The 19,910-nt window shown below is 37.3% G+C and overlaps 1 protein-coding gene across 1 annotated transcript; it reads left to right on the top strand.

Moving 5' to 3' along the window:
* Nucleotides 1-15,277: 15,277 nt before the first annotated feature.
* On the top strand, nucleotides 15,278-15,784 carry LOC132650837 (vomeronasal type-2 receptor 116-like; the record flags this gene model as incomplete). Its single annotated transcript, XM_060376144.1, has 1 exon — nucleotides 15,278-15,784. A coding segment is annotated over one exon (507 nt), but the record flags the coding sequence as incomplete, so codon positions are not given.
* Nucleotides 15,785-19,910: the final 4,126 nt, after the last annotated feature.

The following is a 19,910-nucleotide window of genomic DNA, read 5'->3' on the forward strand; positions in this document are numbered from 1 at the left end:
GTTCACACAGTACCCTAGTAGTGCAGGACACCAGACTTATGTTACTAAAAAACAAACCTTTAATCATCAGATGAGAGTGCATATAGAGTTGACACAGCCTTACACTCGTGTATGCACATCTTGAAAAGTTGGCAAAATCACAAGGCTCTGCTTTATACATTCCAAAGAACCACTGGATAATGTAATTCATGGTTATGGTTTCTTGTTGCTGGTGGGAAGACTACAGAGAGGAGTAGGTTGTTGGCACATGACCTCATTCTAGTGAGCTCATCATCGAAGGGCAGGGACATGATTCATTGGGGTGCGGGTGGCAGGGAGGGAAAACAAGGGAAGAGAAATAATGGAACCCTTTGATGCACATCAGATCAGAATTGAAACCCAAGCCAGGGATGAATCCAAGGCTGTTTGTCTCATGGCCGAATCTTTTCTCTTGCCTCTGATGCAACTGCTCTGTAGTGAATCCTATCTAAAAAGAGGTTCAGTTGCTGCCCTTTCCAGCCTGTCCTTATATGATTCAACTGTGAAATTGTTGCAGAAGAAATAGAAGAGAAATAGTACTCACTAGGACCTCAGCAGTTATTTTCCTCAGTAGGAGGCACTGGGGAACAGAGAGAAAAGTGAGTGTGGATGTGAAGGTTGAGTTAAGGCCATGACAAGATAGAAGCTGGGTTTATTTCCTAAATTTTATATAGTAAAATACATACAATTTCAACTTCCCATAGCAGCTGTTTGTGTTTGTCTGTTTTGATTTGTTTTGGATGGTTGGATTTTGTTTGTTTGCTTGTTTTTGTTTTTCTAGGCTGTCCAGGACTCTGTAGACCAGGCTGGCCTTGAACTCACAGGCCAGGCTTCAGTCAGATCTTACTGAAGAAAGGAAAAAGAGGCTCTATGTCAACAGTCTTTCACTACAGTGGCAGTTTCCCGAACTTGGCTTATGGGAAAGAAATATGATTTCCATTGTCATATTGTAATGTTCTCTATGTTCCTTTGTGTCAGTCATTCTTCAAATACAAGAATAGGAAACTGAGGGACTTAAACAGAACTCGAGAAAGACCCATGAAGGAGCCACAGCATCTCAGCCCATGTGGAGGTCAGGCAGTGGCTTCAAATTTTTTCTCAAGAAATTGGCATAGTGAATTCAGGTGGCACTAACCGCTCTGGTGACTGCAGGGAATTCAAAACTCCTCCAGAACTCCTCTCGTCCAAGGGTTTGGATGAATTCCTCTGCGAAGGTTCCTATGTGTGTCTGAGCTTGGAGAGCATCTCTGAAGAGGAGGAGAGGGTCTTCTTCCCCTCACCCTTAAATGTGTCTCATCATCTACCTGTGCAGGCCTGACCCAGGTGCATTTACCATTTATAAAACCATGAGGGTGTGCATTTGCGGCCTGTGGTCTCCTTAAATGTCATAATCACTATGACACTATTCTATCCTATTCTATTCTGATTACTGTAATCCTAGAGAAACTTCTTTTTCTCAGGGGTCCCGATCTGATCGTGAAATTGTTGTCATATGTAGCCAATATGGGGGAGGGGATGGGGTGGAGTGGGTAAGGTGTGTCTATGCAGGCTCAGAGTAAGATTTCTTTCCCTGTTAAGAAACAGAGAATTCAGTTAATCTCACAGATGGCTGGGGAAAGCAGTGGAAGTTGATTGCTTTGTTTTTAATGGCTGAGTAGAGTATATTCTTTTGTGTAAATGTGCCAAGGTTTCTTTATCCATTCTTCAGTTGTGGGACATCTCAGTGGTTTCCAGATTCTGACTATTACAAATAAAACTGCTATGAATGTAGTTGATTAGGTGTCCTTCTTATAGAGCTTCTTTGGGGGATATATCCATTAGTGGTATAGCTAGCTCTTTCCAAATTTCTGAGAAATCGCTAGATTGATTTCCAAAGTGCTTGTAAAAGTTTCCACTCACACCAGCAAGGAAGGCTTGTTCTCCTTTGTCCTCATCCTCACCAGGATCTGCTACAACTTGAGATTTTTGATCTTAGCCTTTCAGACTGTGTATGAGATAGAATCTCAGAGTAATTTTGATTTGCATTTCTCTGAAGATGATGGAAGGTGAGCATTTCTTTAAGTGCTTCTAAGCCATTCAAGATTTCACTGTTGAAAATTCTTTGTTTAGTTCTGTAAAATTATTTAATTGGGTCATTTTTTATTGTAGTTTGATTTCTTGAGTCCATTGTATATTTTCAATATTTGTTGAAAATAGGATTGATGTGTTCGTTTCCTAATGTGTAGATTGACATTTAGTTCCATTGATAGTGTTTACTCCTTACAGATCTGTTGGTGTTCTTTTCAGAAAGTTGTCTCCTGTGCCAATGAGTTCAAGGCTCTTTCCAGGTTTCTCTTCTAACAGATTTAGTATTTCTGCAGTTATATTGAGGTCTCTGATCCACTTGGATTTGAGATTTTTTTTTCAGGGAGAAAAATATATATCTATTTGCATTTTTCTACATGCAGAGATAGTTAGACCATCATGGTTTGTTGAAGAGGCTGTGTTTTTTTCATTGTACGGTTCTGGCTTCCTTGTCAAAAATCAATTGACCAAAGGTATGTGGGTTTATTTCTGCGTCTTTGATTCAATTCCATTGATCAACCAACCAGTCTATCTCTATGCCAGCACCATGCAGTATTATTACTATTGCTGTGTGTTGTAGCTTGAAGTCAGGGATGTAGATAACTCCAGAAGTTCTTTTGTTGTCTAGGACTGTTTAAGCTGTTCTGGGTTTTTTTTATTCTTCCATATAAAGTTTAGAATTGTTCTTTCAAGATCTGAAAAGAACTGCATTAGTATTTTGATGTGATTGCATTGAATCTGTAGATTGCCTTTGGTTAGATGGCCATTTTCACTATGTTAATCCTATGGATATAGGAAATTGGGAGATCCTTCCATTTTCTGACATCTTCATTTTCTTTCTTCAGACCATTGAAGTTCTTTTCATGCAGGTCTTTCACTTATTTGGTTAGAGTCACACCAAGATACATTATAACATTTGTGGATATTATGAATGGTGAAGTTTTCTTAATTTCTTTCTCAACACATATGTCCCTTATGTACAGGAGGGCTATGGATTTTTTTAAAACATTAATCTTGTATCCAGCTACTTTGCTGAAGCTGTTTATCAGCTGTAGGAGTTCTCTTGCAGAATGTTTGGGGTCGCTTACATACACTGACACCTGGTCCGAAAATAGCAATATTTTGACTTCTTCCTTGCTGATTTGTATGCCCTTGATCTCCCTTCATTGTCTTATTGCTCTAGCTAGAACTTAAAGTACTATATTGAAGAGGTACAGAAAGAGTGGACAATCTTCTTCTGTCCCTGATTTTAATGAAATTGCTTTGAATTTTTCCACATTTATTCTCATGCTTGCAATTCAGTATATAGTCTTTATTATGTTTAAATGTAGATATTGTATCCTTAATCTCTCTAAGACTTTCATCATGATGGGATGTTGGATTTTATCAAGCACATTTTCTCCATCTAATGAGATGACAGTGATTTTTTCTTTAAATTTTTTAATGTGGTGGATTACATTGAAGACATTTTGTATGTTGAACCATCCCTGCATCCCTGGGATAATGTATATGATGTGTCCTTGGATTCAGTTTGTATTTTATTGAGTTTTTTTACATGGAAGTTCATGCATGAAATTGGTCTGGAATTATCTTTCTTTGTTGGGTTTTTATGTAGTTTAGGTTTCAGCATGACTGTGGCCTCATAGAATGAATCTGGCAATGTTCCTTCTGTTTCTATTTTGTAGAACAATATGAAGAGTATCTGTATTAGTTCTTTTTTGAATGTCTGACAGAATTCTGCACTAAAACAATCTGGGTCTGGGCTTTTTTTTTTTTTTGATGGGAGGTTTTTGATGATTCCTTCTATTTTCTTAGTGGTTATTGGACTGTTTAAACATTTTCCTGATCTTGATTTATCTTCTGTAGGTGAAATCTATCCAGAAAAATCCTTTGTTTACTTTAGATTTTTTAATTTTGTAAAATACAGGCTTTTGAGTTAAGTCCTAATGATTTTTTTTTTATTTCCTCATTGTCTGTAGTTATGTTCCCCTTTTTGTTTCTGATGTTTACCTGGATACTCTCCCTCTGTCTTTTAGTTAGTTTGGCTAAGGGTTTGTTTATCTTGTTGATATTTTCAAAGAATCAGCTTTTGGTTTTATTGATTCTTTGTATCAGTCTCTTTGCTTCCAATGTATTGATTCCAGCCTCAAGACTGAATATTTCCTGTCAACTGCTACATGTTGGTGTGTTTGCTTCCTTCTCTTAGAAAGCTTTCAAGTATGCTGCTAAATTACTAATTTGGGATCTCTCCAATTTCTTTATGAAGGCACTTCATTTATCAAAAGGCTGTGAGTTTTTCTCTTAGGACTACTTTCATTGTGTCTCATAAGCTTGGGTATGTTTTGCCTTCATTTTTATTGAAAACTAAAATGTCTTTTATTTCTTCCTTTGTTTCTTCCATGATCATGTGGTGTTTCTCTTGTTGAAGTCTAGCTTTAATCCATGGATGTCTAATAAGATTCATGGAGTTATTTCAATCTTCTTATATCTTCTGAGGCTTGCTTTGTGACTGATTTTATGGTCAAATTTGGAGGTTTCCCAAGCCACTGAGAAATGTTCTGTATATATCTGTTAGGCCCATTTGATTCAAGATGTCTGTAAGTTTATTTATTTCCCCACTTACTTTCTGTCTTGATCTGTCCTTTGGAGAAAGTCTGTGCTGAAGTCTCTGACTATTAATGTGTGAGATCCAATGTGTGATTTAAGCTTTAGTAATATTTCTTTTATGAATGACACTACCCTTACATTTGCATCATAGATGTTCATTATTGAATGGTTGTAGTGGTGGATTTTTCCTTTAGTGCGTATAAAGTGTTCTTCCCCATCTCTTTTGATTAATTTTGATTGAAAACTTATTTTGAGACATGAAAATGGCTACTTCATCTTGTGTTTTTTTTGGGTCAATTTGCTTTCAAAACCTTTTCCAGCCCTATACTCTGAGGTAAGGGCTATCTTTATGCATCATTATTTTTTAGTGTAATCACCCACATCTCAGAACACTCTCTTGATAGTATCCCTAATGACCTATCTATCAAGGCACACACTCAGAAGAATTCTCTACAAGACAATAAACAGCCAACATCCTTTCCTAAGATCCAGAGAGAGAAACAGAAGTGAAGAAATTAAACATCATAAACCTAAAATAGACAAGTGAAGATAGCAACAACTAGAATCACAATTATCCCAAACCCAGATAACTAGACACCAGAGTGAAATCAAAATCATTAACACCCAAGACAACAAATCACCACAACCCTACTAGAGGAGACCCTGAGGAATTCAATATAACCACAGAACAAGACAATGATTTCAAAACAAAGATAAATCAAGGATATAGCACAGGATATATATAAAACCTCAATGATGTCTGTGAAAACAAAAAGTGAAATAAAACACTGAAGATAGTTGAAGACATTTTATTACAAAAGGAATCGATAAAATGAAAAACTGAGATATATCTAGAAATAAAAAATGGCAGAAGTCTAACAAAAACTCAAGTGATAAGCCTCACCAACACAGTCCAAAACATGAAAAAGACATTCTCATGACTAGAGAAAAATACTATTCCTTAATTTCTCATCCATCATATTCTCTGATTCTTGATTTTACTGAGCTCTTTAATCTATTTTGGTGAGTTTTGTTCAGAGTGATACATAAGGATCCTTTGAATTATTTTATGTGCACACTTCTAGTTTGACCACAACAATGTGATGAAGATGCTGTCTTTTTTTCCAGTGTTTATTTCAAGATTTCTTATTTTAAAAATATTAACTGTCCATAGGTATTTGGATTTCTGCATGGGTTTTTCATCTCATCATCAAGCAAAGTGTTTGTTACTCTGCCAGTACCATGCTGTTACTACTATAGTTTTTAGTTCAATTTAATCTTTGGATGGGTGATCCCTCTTGCAGTTCTTATTTAGGATTTTTTTAGGTTTCATGGTTTGTTTGTGCTTCTATTTAAAGCTGAAAATTGTCCTTGCAACAATTGTCCTTTCAACAATTGACAACAGAATTGTCTGGAATTTTGATGAAGATTGCACTGAATGATTGCAATGAGGATTGCATTTTTTTATGATGGAGAGTTTTGCTGTATTAATCTTAGTTGTCAATGAGTAGGGGAGATCTTCCTAGCCCTTGCCCAGGCTTAAAGATAAACCATCTTCAGTATTACAGCAGATAACTGAAAATCTTCTTCATAACAAAGGACCGCCATCATTCTGAAAATGAAGAAGTGTACAAAAAGCTAAAATACGTTCACCAACTACACACCCAAATATATTCTAATATTCAAATGAATAAATAAGTCAAAAGAAAAATTAGATATCAAGAAAATATACAATACAAATAATACACAATATAATTCTAAATAAAGAATTCTTTATTACTATTATTAATTACAGTTTATTCACTTTGTATCCCAGGTGTAGCACCCTCCCCATCCCCTCCCAATCCCACCCTCCCTTTTCTTCTCCTATGCCCCTCCCCCAGTCCAATGATATCGTAGGACTTCATCCTCTTCCATCTGACACAAGTCTATCAAGGCTCATCAGGACTGGCTTCATTGTTTTCCTCTGTGGACTGGTAAGGCTGCTACCCCCTCACATGGAGGTGATCAAAGAGCCAGCCCATGAGTTCATGTCATGTCACAATTTGCAGATGATATATGGTAGTAGACCTGAGTGACCCCCAAAATTTTCCCAGGGAACACCTACAGCTGATAAATCTATTCAGCCAAGTGCCCGGATACAAAATCAACTCAAAAAAATTAGTAGCACTCCTGTATACAGAAGACAAAAGGGCTGAGAAAGAAATTGGGAAAACAACACCCTTCACAATAGGGTGGAGGCTCCCAGAAACCTGTTCTGTAAGACTCTCTACTGTTGTGGTGTGTCTCAGGTTGGGTCAATTATTATTTGGAGTTTTCCCTCAATCTTTATTCCTGCACTTCCTGTAGGCAGGGTAAGTTTTGGATCAAAGGTTTTGTTAATGGGTTGATTTCCCCTCACTCCACTAGTCCTGCCTGGCCAAGAGGTGGTCACTTCAGGCTTCACGTCTCTCCCTGTTAGGGGTCTCAGTTATAGGAACACCCACATCCTCCCACCGACCTCCATCTTGACAAATATATTACCTTAGTTTCCCTTCTTGTTCCCAGCCCTAGAACCTCCCACTAACATTGTCCCTACATCTGATCCCAACTCTTGTTTCTCTCCCAATTACATCTCTTATCCAGTCCCTCGTCTTTATCCACTTCTGCTGTCTAATCTATGTCCCCTTCTGAGTGACATTCCAGCACTCTCCCTTAGACCTTCCTTCTTACTTATCTTCTTCGTGTCTGTGGATTGTTGCCGGAGCCCGCCAGCAGAGTTGAACGGTTCTTGAGCTGGGAGTGAGGATTAAAATTAAAAAAACTAACACACAACACACATGGGCCTTTTCCAAGAGGCTCCAGTGGAGATATTAGACTCGACCAGCCAGCAGCCTGACTTTATTGCAGAGAGCTTTTAAGCCAGAGTAAAAACAGCTCAGAAAAATGGGTTAAATTTATGAGGAGGTGAAACAATAGGTGTGATTTTGAAAAGCTCTCCCACCTGCTGTCACAAACAAAGGGAGATGGACTTGCAAATTCTTCCCTGGCTTCAGTGAAGGCCTGGTAAAAGCAGTCTTCCTGTTGAGATTTAAATATCAAAGCAGCTACCAGAGCAATGGCTTCCAACAGATCGTGGTAGGTTTATCCTGTACTATAGGTCTAATATCCTCTTGTAAGTGAATATATACCACATGTGTCTTTCTGCTTCTGGATTACCTCACTCAGGATGATCTTTTCTAGTTCCCACCATTTGCCTGCAAATTTCATGATTTCCTTGTTTTTAACAGCTGTGTACAGTTCCATCGTGTAAATGTAGCACAAACTCTTTACCCACTCTTTGGCTGAGGGACATCTAAATTGTTTCCAGTTTCTGGTTATTAAAAATATACCCTGTATAAACATAGCTGAGCAAATGTCCTTGTTGTATGGTAGAGCATATTTTGGGTAAATGCCCAGGAGTGGTATATCAGGGTCTTGAGGTAGAACTATTCCCAGGTTTCTGAGAAATTGCCCGCTTGATTTCCAGAGAGGTGTGTAAATTTCCACACCCATCAGCAACGCAGGAGTGTTCCCCTTTCTCCACATCCTTGTCAGCATGTGTTATCACATGAGTTTTTGATCTTAGCCATTCTGACAGGAGTAAAATTGAATCTTAAAGTCATTTTGATTTGCAATTCTCTGATGGGTAAAGACATTGAGAATTTAAGTGCTCCTCAGCCATTTGTGATTCCTGCTGTGAATTCTCAGTTTACCTTTGTACCTCATGTTTTAATTGGATTATTTGATATGCTGATGTTTGATTTCTTAAGTTCTTTGTGTATTTTGGATATCAGCCCTCTCTGTGATGTAGGGTTGGTAAAGATCTTTTCCCAATCTGTAAGCTGCTGTTTTATTCTTTGATTTCTTTGGTTTACAGAAGCTTTACAGTTTCATGAGATCCCACTTATTAATTGTTGATCTCAGAGCTTGTTCTATTGTCACTCTGTTGTCTGCTATGCTAATGAGTTCCAGGCTTTTCCTCCATTTTATCTTCTAATAGATTTAGAGTCTCTGGTTTTGCTTCAATGTCTTTGATCCACTTGGACTTGAGTATGTGCAGGATGATACATACAGGTCTATTTGCATTTTCTACATGCAGACATCTAGTTAGAACTTCAATTTGGTTCGGCTGATCAACCTGTCTGTTTCTGTGCCAATACCATGCAGGTTTTATTTCCATTACTATGTAGTATAGCTTGAATCAGGAATGTTGATACTGCCAGAAGTTTTTATTATACAGAATGTTTTTGGCTATCCTGGGTCTTTTATTTTTCCATATGAAGTTAATGGTTAAACTTTCCAGGTCTGTAAAGAACTGTGTTGGAATTTAATGGGAATTGCATTTAATCTGAGGATGGCTTTTGGCAGGATGACCATTTTTAGTATGTTAATCCTAACAATCTATGATCATGGGAGTTCTTTCCATCTTCCAAAATCTTCAGTTTATTATTTCAAAGACTTGAAGTTCTTGTCATACAGGTCTTTCAATTGCTTGGTTGGTGTTACCCCAAGATATTTTATAGTATTTGTGGCTCTTTGTGAAGTGTGTGTGTGTGTTCACCTACTTTCTTTCTCAGCCTTATTGTTGCTTGTGTACAGAAAGTCTATTGAATTTTTTTGAAATAATTTTATATCCAGACACTTCACTGAAATTGTTTAGTAGCAGTAGGAGTTCACTGGTAGAATCTTGGGGGTCACTTATCATCTTCAAAGAATGATACTTTCAGTTCTTCTCTTCTTGTTTTATATCCCTTTGATCTCTTGTTTTATCACTCTAGGTAGAAATTGAAGCACTGTATTGAAGAGATATGGTGCAATTGGCAGCCTGGTCTTGTCCCTAATTTTAGCAGGAATGCTTGAAGTTTTTGTGCATTTAACTTGATGTTGGTTATTGGCTTGCTGTATATTGCCTTTATTGTGTTTAGGTATGTGTCTTGCCTCCCTGATTGTATGATGTCTCTTTGAAAATTTAAAATTATTATTATATTCTATATTCTTAGCTCTATTGTGATTGTGAGCTTGTGTGTGACTGAGCACATGTACTTGTTAGGGCCACACTCAACACTGGTTATCTTCCTCTGTTGCTCTCCCTTTTATTTTTAAACCGGTTATCTCTCTGAAACCTATGCTTATGGTCTTGCTGTATTCAGTGGAAAGCATATCCTTGAATTTCTCACTGTCTTCATGACCACAAAATTTCTATTACAGGAATATATTCTACACCCAACTTTTCTTTCAATCCCTTCAGGATGATCAGTTCAGGTATTCATGTTCATGTGACAAGAATGTTAAATGCTAAATCATCTCTTCAGTCCAATTTGATTATTTTCAGAAATAAACCACTACTTAACTACTTCCTGCAGATTCAATTAGATGAAGTAAATTTAAATGTGTGTTCATTCATGCTGCAGTTAATGAATGAGTGTTCATGGTTATATAGGTGTGTAGGTGTGTGGTTTATGTGTACATACACATGCATACAAATGTATGTACATATTGACATATTTATTATACATGCATGATCATGCTCAAGCGTCCTTCCATTTATACAACTCATACTCAAGCATCTCAATAATTTTGCACATTTGTGAATTAGCGTGAACAGAAAATAAACTATGGATTTTGATAGATCACTTTTCTGTAACAAATGTATATGACCTGCCAGATATGTGTGCCAGGAACTGAACTTATATTTCTCTGCAAGAAAAATATGAGCTCTTAACTGCTGAGCCAGTTATCCAGAAGTGTATTCCTGTTAATATGTTAAAATTTATGAGATAGAAAATGAATCCAAATAAAGGCAAAAAAAGAGGTCTTAGATAGAAATGTTTGTTCCTGTCCTACACAATTTTTAACATATAACAAACTAAAGTTGTGCTAGTTTAGTAGTTAATGTGATTAACTAATGTGCAACTGGTGAAAATCCTATGTAACAGTGTAACTAATATTTAAAAAGAAAGAAGTATTCCTAGCATTGGGAATTAAAGGTAAAAGTCACAGTAATAGGTCATAATTCACCAATGGCCAAACCATCTTTCATGAGAAAAGTAAACTTCCTTTTGCAGCTGAATCAGAGTGCATGGGTATTACTACATGATTGGAAATGTAAAGGTAGAAATAGATGAGGAAAGATGGACTGGGTTTCTGTCTGACAGTCCAACTGTTTCATAATTCATATGAAAAATGAGTTCTGGCTTGCTGCCTCACAGGAGAAAATATATGGACATTGTACACATTTCACAAAGGCTAGGAAGAAGTGAGTCACAGATTAGTCACCATAAAAGGATGTTGAACATTTAGCATTGGAAAGTGTGCTAACTTCAAATTTCCATTCTACACTCTTGTATTAAACACTCTGATTTCCTCATAAACCCATAGAATTTCCATAAGATATATGAATTTAAGTTATTTAGCCTAAATTATTTTAAATTAATGTACAATATTACTACCAGTTTTTCTGTGTTTCCCTCAGATTCCTCAATCTGTATGTTCACAGAGCTGTGGTCCAGGATTCTTGAAAGTTCCACAAGAAGAGAGACCTATCTGCTGTTTTTCTTGTGTATTTTGTCCAGAGCAGCACATTTCCAACCAGACAGGTATAAAAATAATATCTTTTCTCAAAGATATATATTATATGTTATATGTTAATATCTTACATGCTTGGGAATGTAGAATCAGAAAGCTAAGAAGTGACCATGGTATCATAATGTAGTGCTCTTCTCTATGTCTCTTTCACTCATCCCTGAATCCATTAGTAACCACTGCTGATTCCACACGATGTGTGAAGGTTTGAGTGGCAGTTCTCTTGCTATTGTGTCACAATCAACCTACTTAAAAATTCTTCCTTTTGGTTCATGAAATGGCCGTCTCAACTCTTGCAGTGATACTTGCTTTAGGCTACCCATTGAATGTGAGATATCCAGTTGTTCAAGACTGAATTATATTTCTGTAATAAACAAATGTAATGATCGGTGCCTGAAAGTAACTCCGGGAAAAGTAGATGTGTAATTGTTTCCTCAATACACAAGAAATGGAACTGCATTTAAAACACTTAAAAGTTGACATTTCAAGTACCAACAATAGCAGAAAAAGCCAATCTTCATAAATGAAAGTATGGCTGCCTGTTTAAGGTTATTGTCATCCATGTGATAACATATACATGTAACATCACATGGAATGAGCAATTAGTATTTATGAATAAAAAGACAAAGACACAAATACAACATTTAATGAGAAAGAGTCCATGAATTTGAGAGACACTAAATATAAGGTGGGTCCAGGAGAAGGTCTGGAAAGAAGAACAAAGAGGTATAGTGAGGTAAATGTGTTATTTTAAAAATGAAAAATTTTATTAAAAAAATAAAAAGTCATAAGGAAGAAGCATTATTATAATGATGAGAATCTATTATTATTTATTAAACTGAAAAAGGCCAACCCTTAGGCAATTTTATAAGGCTTGTCTATGCTGTTGATTTTCTCAAAGAAATCAAAAAATGGTTTTGTTGGCTCTTTGAATCATTTTGGTTTTAGTATATTGATTTTAGCACTGAGTTTGATTATTTCCAGCCATCTACTCCTCTTCAGTGTGTCTATATCTTTTTTTATTTACTTAGGGGAGATCGGCCTATTTAATTTATTTACTTGATCTTGATTTCACTTTGGTAAGTGGAATCTATCAAGAAAATTGTGCATTCTATATAAAGTTTTTGTAAAGTATAGGCTTTTGAAGTACCACTTAAAGATTCATTTTTTTTTATTTCCTTTGTGTCTGTCCTTATGTCCCCTTTTCATTTTCAACTTTGTTCATTTCAGTACTGTCTTTCTGCCTTTTGTTACTTTGTTTCAGGGCTTGTCTATGCTGTTGATTCTCTCAAAGAAGTAAAAAAAATGGTTTTGTTGGCTCTTTGAATCACTTTGGTTTTAGTATATTGATTTTAGCACTGAGTTTGATTATTTCCAGCCATCTACTCCTCTTCAGTGTGTCTATATCTTTTTTGTTGTTTTGTTTCTAGGTCTTTCAGGTGTGACCTTAGATTGCTTGTATGAGATGTCTCAAATTTCCTTAAGAAGCACCGAGTGCTATCAACTTTCTTGTAAGCACTGCTTTCATTGTGTCCCATAATTTTGGGCATGTTGTGTCTTCATTTTCATTGAATTATAGAAAATCTTTGATTACTTTATTTCTTTGATTGCCCTGACCCTCAGGGCTTCAATGGGGTTCCTAAGGTGGATAGATTGGAAGGAATGGGGGAAAAAGGAACAAGAGAAGCAAGAAATGAAAGCCAAGTCTGTTCATCTGATCAAGGCTTCTGTTTATTAAAAATTTTTACCCAACTTATATAGGGAGAAGGCAGGAAAGGGGGAAGGTTAATCTACTGCTGCAGGAAATAGGAAGAGTGCTTTCATGGGTTAAATATTGTACCTGCAAGATACCATAAGGATGTTCTCTTAAGATATCTTACAGATGCTCTAACAAAGGATGTCCTCACAAGGCACTTCTCTATACAAGTTTCACAGTACAAACACAGACTAATGATTACACAAGTGATTCAGAGTGGGTGTATGATTTTTTTCAATTACATATCCAGGGTTACAAGTTCAGTTGCAATTTAAAAAATACAAAAGGAACAGATATTATTGTTAGCTCAATAACTCTACTTTAAGGAATCCACAGGATGTCTCCTTAAAAGAAAACACATTTACTATATTACAGCCTGCTTTTAGGCTGGCAGTGTTTGCAGAATGATTGCAGTCTGATTGCAGTCCAGAGATACAGAAAATACATGAACTTGTCTTTTATGAATAGAAAATAATAATAAACAACTCCTTTTACTAAATGTATCATCATCTATGATATAAATTAGATTTAGTCTATTTTAGTCAATTCTTATTTATTAAATTTTATTTCATCAGGAATGTATGCTCCATTGCCTCATATCTTTAAACAACATTTACAGGGAGTTCTCAGCCTATAATAAAAGAAATATAAATTTTAACACAAATCTCTTGGCTTCTCAGGGTTTGCATATTGTCTTTGTTTACCCTGCACCAATATACCGTTTAGGGGCATATAGCCCAAGAAAACTCCTGAAATGATGGCCTCATCTCTCTATCTGTTTGTCTGTGCTTAATGATCTCCAGGGCCTATAGAAGATTTCCAAACAGTGGACAGATATAGTTAAGTTTAGGCTTTTCATAAAAAAGACTCAAACATAACTTTTGTGTAGGAAAAACAAACAAACAAACAAACAGAAATTGAATCATATTGCAGAAAGTCCCCTGTAATACAACACATGGAAAAAGAGTTAGATATAGAATAACAGTGATCCTAACAATCTGGGATTGTGTCAAGCAACTGTGCTGGCTTCATGACTCTCAACAATTTCAGTGAATATGGCTGTGTCATTCTCCCTTTTTGATTTAATATTTATAGATTTATGGCACTATTATATGACATGTAGGTCATTTTTCAGTCTTCAGAATATTACTGAAAGAACAAGACTGAAAATTAGAACAATTCCCAGGATTATTTTGGAATTAATAATGAAATATTAAGAGTCCTGTCCTGAGTCAAAGGATGTCAAAGACTATAGAAATTTATTTGCAACTTCCACATCTGAGATAGGTACTAGTTGATCTGAGCAGATAGCTGCTCTTTGTTGATGCAAGTGTTGTATATTTACTGCCAAATCAGAATTGCTCCATAGTCTATGGAGGTCAGATATAACTTATTCCCATGTTACCTTAAAAAAATTATATAGAAGTGGGGTAACAAATATCCATTAAAACTGTGAGTAACAAGAAAATTGAGAAGAACCCACAATGGCACAATGGTGGAATTAATGAAGTATATTTTTATACATGGAAGTGATCAAAGTACTTTGTATTGTATACATACTTAGAAACTCACAGTATATAAAAAAGCATTTGAAGGATTGCTTGACAGTGTTACTGCATCTGAATATGAGTAATATATATTTCACTGCCCTAGAGAAATTGATAAATTCTTCAGCAGAAAGTTTATTGTTAATTAAAGAAGATAAAGAGTAAAAATGGGAATTATAAAGATTTCCTTCCTTGGCAGTATCAGAAAGCAGAATATGCCAGGCTACACTTATCAATGGAAAGCACTCTCATGAATTAAATGTGCAATGACTAAATAATTGTAAAAGCTTAAATGTTGATTCACTTCCTCCCCTCAGATCAGCAGGTGTGTATCCCTTGCTCAAGTCAAGAGTACCCAAACCCTGAGAGAAACTATTGCCTGCCCAAGAGATTGACCTTCTTGTCCTTTGAAGATCCTCTGGGCATGGCTCTAGCCTGCACAGCTCTATGCTTCTCTGTCAGCACAACTGCAGTTTTGGGGATCTTTCTTAAACACCGAGAATCACCCATTGTTAAGGCCAATAACCGGACTCTCAGCTACATCCTGCTCATCTCCATCCTCCTTTGTTTCCTCTGCTCTTTTTTCTTCATTGGCCGTCCAAACACAACCTCCTGCATACTGCAACAAATAACATTTGCACTTGTGTTTACCTTGGCTATTTCCACCGTTTTGGCAAAAACTATAACTGTAATTCTGGCCTTTAGAGTCATGAAACCAGGGAGAACAATGAGAAGATTCTTTGTCTCAGGTGTCTATAATGCTGTCATTCCCATCTGTGTCCTGATCCAACTTATTCTCTGTGGAGTCTGGCTGGGAACCTCACCTCCCTATATTGACACAGATGCACACTCTGAAAATGCTCAAGTCATCATTTTATGCAACAAGGGCTCAGTAACTGTTTTCTACTGTGTGCTGGCCTACTTAGGGTCCCTGGCCCTAGGCAGTTTCACTGTGGCTTTTCTGGTGAGGAACCTGCCTGACACATTCAATGAGGCCAAGTTCCTGACAGTCAGCATGCTGGTGTTCTGCAGTGTCTGGGTCACCTTCTTCCCTGTCTACCAGAGCACCAAGGGCAAAGCCATGGTGGCTGTGGAAGTCTTCTCCATCTTGGCCTCCAGTGCAGGACTTCTGGGATGCATCTTTTTCCCTAAGTGCTACATTATTCTCTTAAGACCTGATATGAACTCTTTGAGATGTATTAAAAACAAAAAATAGCAAATAAAAATTGATCGTTTTGATGTATTAGTTTTCTAATAAACCCATTAGTATACTAAAATTAAATTATTTACATACTTTTAAGTAACCTTTTTCTGAAATGTATATTTAAACAAAAATAAGAGCTCCTCACTTTGTCTCACAATCACAGACATTCTATTTCAGAATAGAAGCTGCTGCTGAAATAATTTTAGTAAGATATTCATGTTACTTATTAATTTGTGGACAATATTAAAAATGTAATTACATGATAGTAATTTAGATAAACAGTGCATGAACTAAATACTTGTTTTATTTCTTATTTTTGGGAGTATAACAGGGCTTTTGGTGGTATTTGAGATTCTTCTATAGAACAGGCATGAAAATAGATCTCTGGAAAGGGGGAGGGTCTTTTAAACAGTTCAGCCATTCCAAAAATCAGAGTAGAGAATTTTCTAAAAGAAAAAAATAAATCTACTACCTGGCCCTGCTCTCCTTTCCTAGATTCAGCACCCCACTCTAGAAATACTTGCTCAGTCACCTTCATTGCTATTGTGTTCACAATAGGTAGGAAATGGAAAATTATAAATATGTTTAACATGATAAATATCATACACATAATTAGTTGTAAGTAGAAAAATTATAATTTAGGTAACCCATATCCAGAAGACAAATATCTCTCATTCTCTATACTGGGGCATCTAGATCCCTATTTCAGATGTGAGTATCACCATGTGGAAACAAGAAAAAATGTTGGGCAAGCAATAAAATGGCAGGTACAATTGATCTGATTGGGATAATGTGGGGAAGGTCCCCTAATTATCAAGGTGGATAAATATGAAAGAATGAAACAGAACAAATAACAGTAAATATTTGTGAAAGGGTTTTAAGCAATCATACTGGGAATTTATCTACATAAAATCCCTATAATACATGTAAGTCCATGCATGAATATGTTACATGTTACAACCTAAATATTTTTTAATAATGAACACAGATAAGTATAGTTCACCACTGTCAGAAGAAGCTTTTCTTTGCAACAGTAATCATGACTGAAAAACACAACCAATCACAAGGCAGAATTCTGGAGAACACTCACACCTGATAAATCTACAAAACAATTCCCAGATCTAAGGCTCAGAGATTATGCAGAACAGATGATGAAAAATTATATAAGGCAGAGGATCAGAGTATGTTCTGGTAGTGTGTCTCCTAATAATACCAGAAGCTACACCCATAAGATGAACCAATATTAAAAAAAAGAAAAAGAAAAAAAAAGGCTTACCAATGTACCTGCACAAACATGAAGTGAAAAATGGAAAACGCCAATAGGCATGCAAAAGTGGTCCAGGAAGAAACCGTTGTCTTTAATCCTATGTAAAAAAAATTTTGTAGGGAACTAATAAAAACTGCGAGTGTGAGAAAAAAAAATCTTTCCAGGAAAGAGCATAAAATCAGTTAGTTATTCAACACCAAACAATCAACCCTGAAAACATACAGGGGACCCAGAAATATCCTGAAAAGCCCTTTCCAGTTGCCACATTGCACACAGAGTTTCCCCTGGTTCCCGGTGTCATGTAAATGTCCCCATCCTTCACCACTGGCTGTCTTCAAGATCCAGAGCTTTCAGGGATTCGGGATTCCTGATGCCATCGCCCCGCCTATCTGCTTTCGGAAGTAAACAGGCCCGGATGCTGGAAGTCTCATTTGTGCGAAGGAAAAATGTGCCCTTTGATTTCTCCTGATCTGACATGGTCCGGCTGGTCCCTGGTCCCTGGAGAAGGGATTCTGGGGTCTCTGCCCCCCTTTTTTAGTCATTTTGACTTTCCCAGTCAAAACAGAGCTGGTCTCTGGAAGGCAAAAAGGCACTCACACAGATAATAAATCTGTTTTAAAGATTAAAAAAAAAGCTGGAGGCTGGAAAGATGGCTCAAAGGTTAACAGAGCTGACTGCTCTTCCAAAGGTCCTGAGTTCAATTCCCAGCAACCACATGGTGGCTCACGACCATCTATAATGAGATCTGGTGCCTTCTTATAGTGCACAGGCATAATGCTGGAGAATGAATGAATGATGAATGAATGAATGAATCTAAAAAAAAATAAAGAAACAAATCACCGGACTCAGTGTCTCATGCCTGTCATCCCAAAAGCCAGGGGGCTCTCTGAAGCAGAGAATCCCTCTCTCTTCCCTAGGTGCCTGGTTCTATCCGCACGGATCACAGCGTCATCTGTCAAGGGATGTGGTGCCCTCTCGTGGCAAGCATGTGTCACTTAATAACGAGTTTTACATAGATGCTGTAATTAATTTAATACTATGTATTTATTTCAATTTAATAAGAACAGAACAAGGAGTGTCTCCAGAGCCGGCCTCCTCCTCGAGTCCTGTGGGGTTGGAACTCAGGAGGATTCTATGCTAGATCAAAACAGGGCCTGGGAACCACCTAACTTGAGTCCACCCTCTTCTGCTCTCCCAAACGTGATGGGAAGATTCTATTGCTGAGAACAACACCTCCGTTCATTGGACACAGAGAATCCCAGCTGGCACCTACCTAGAACCTTCACCTCCTTTGGACTACTGTTCATGATACTGGAACATTCACTGAGTGCCACCGGAAGAGAAAGGTCCACACCAACCCAGCCATGCAGCCTTTGCTCTCTAATGGTGACATGCCTACAAGATTTGCTGGTGCACTTGTTGTACAAACATCATGGAAGTGACCAACTAATATCTGGTTGGGTTTCAGGAGGCCCACACCATGAGAAGGAACCTCGATCCAATACTTGGGTACCCAGGAGCCTGAGTCTACACATGCCAGGAATATAAGAGAAATCTAAATGCTACAGTTACTCTAAAGGAGAACAGCCATAGTCACAGATCTGTGCCTTCTTTGGACATCATTGGGAACTTCCTCCTGCAGCAGATGGGAACAAATAAAGAGGCCCATGTCCAGTCGACCTGCAGGGAGAGAGAGGCCTTGAACCATCCCACCCTAAATGAGATGTCTCCAGCAAACTCTCACCCCTAAGGGCTCAAGGTACTCTTGTGTCTAGAGTGTAAGTGCCAGAGGGGATGAAGGACAGGAGGGTAACAATGCCTTGTAAACACTTCAGGACCAACACACATAAGAATGCACCCTGACCCACAAGCTAGCTTTTCTATCACTTTCCCCTTTCAGGGCTACCTCACCAGGCCACAGGGGAAGAGGATGCTCTCAGTCCTGATGTGACTTGATATGCTGACATGGGTGGACTTGGGGTTGGTGGATCCCATTCTCAGAGGAGCCAGCTGAGGGGTGATAGGGGAAACAGGGAGGGTAGGCCTGGGAAGAGAGGAGGAAGGGGTCTACGACAGGGATGTAAAATGAATAAATAAAAATAAAAATTAAGGGAGCTGGAGTGATGGCACAAAGCTTAAGAGCACCAGCTGTTCTTTCAAAGGTTTGGAGTTCGATTCCCAGCATCCATGTGGCAGCTCATAATCATCTATAGTAAAACTTGGCGACTTCCTCTGGCATGCAGACAGAAAACTGTACAAATAATAAACAAATCTTCTATAATAAAAAGAACTACACCACGAATCATAAATAAAGTTTCACTCCAAAAAGAACACTCTTTATCTCTTTAAATACTACTACTACTAATAATAAATGAAACACTTAGTTTTCTCCAAGAGAGTCTCATTGGGGCAACAAACCAGACTAAAATCCTAGGTCCCATGAACAGCAACAGATGGCAACAGAAAAGCTCAAGGGTATACTTGTGGTTTGTCAATGCTTTATATGTATATAAACACACACACACACATATATAAACATATATATATATATATATATATATATATACACACACTTCTGCCTACATACACACACACACACACACACACACACATATATATTTATATACTGTTCCTTTGTGTACATTATGGCTTCTGGTTTCATGCTTTTATGGTATTTCTTTGTGAATGGACATCTGTATCTCTGCACCCACATGTATCCCACATGTTCTTTCTTTGCTGTTTTATTAATTACAATAGACATGTAAATCATTTTAATGATTTCTGGAAAACTGGAGCCTAACAATTTCCTCTTCATGAAATAGGAAAGTGTGTGTCCATGAGATA

The sequence above is a fragment of the Meriones unguiculatus genome (genome assembly GCF_030254825.1).
Source record: "Meriones unguiculatus strain TT.TT164.6M chromosome 13 unlocalized genomic scaffold, Bangor_MerUng_6.1 Chr13_unordered_Scaffold_34, whole genome shotgun sequence".
Classification (NCBI taxonomy): Eukaryota; Metazoa; Chordata; class Mammalia; order Rodentia; family Muridae; genus Meriones; species Meriones unguiculatus.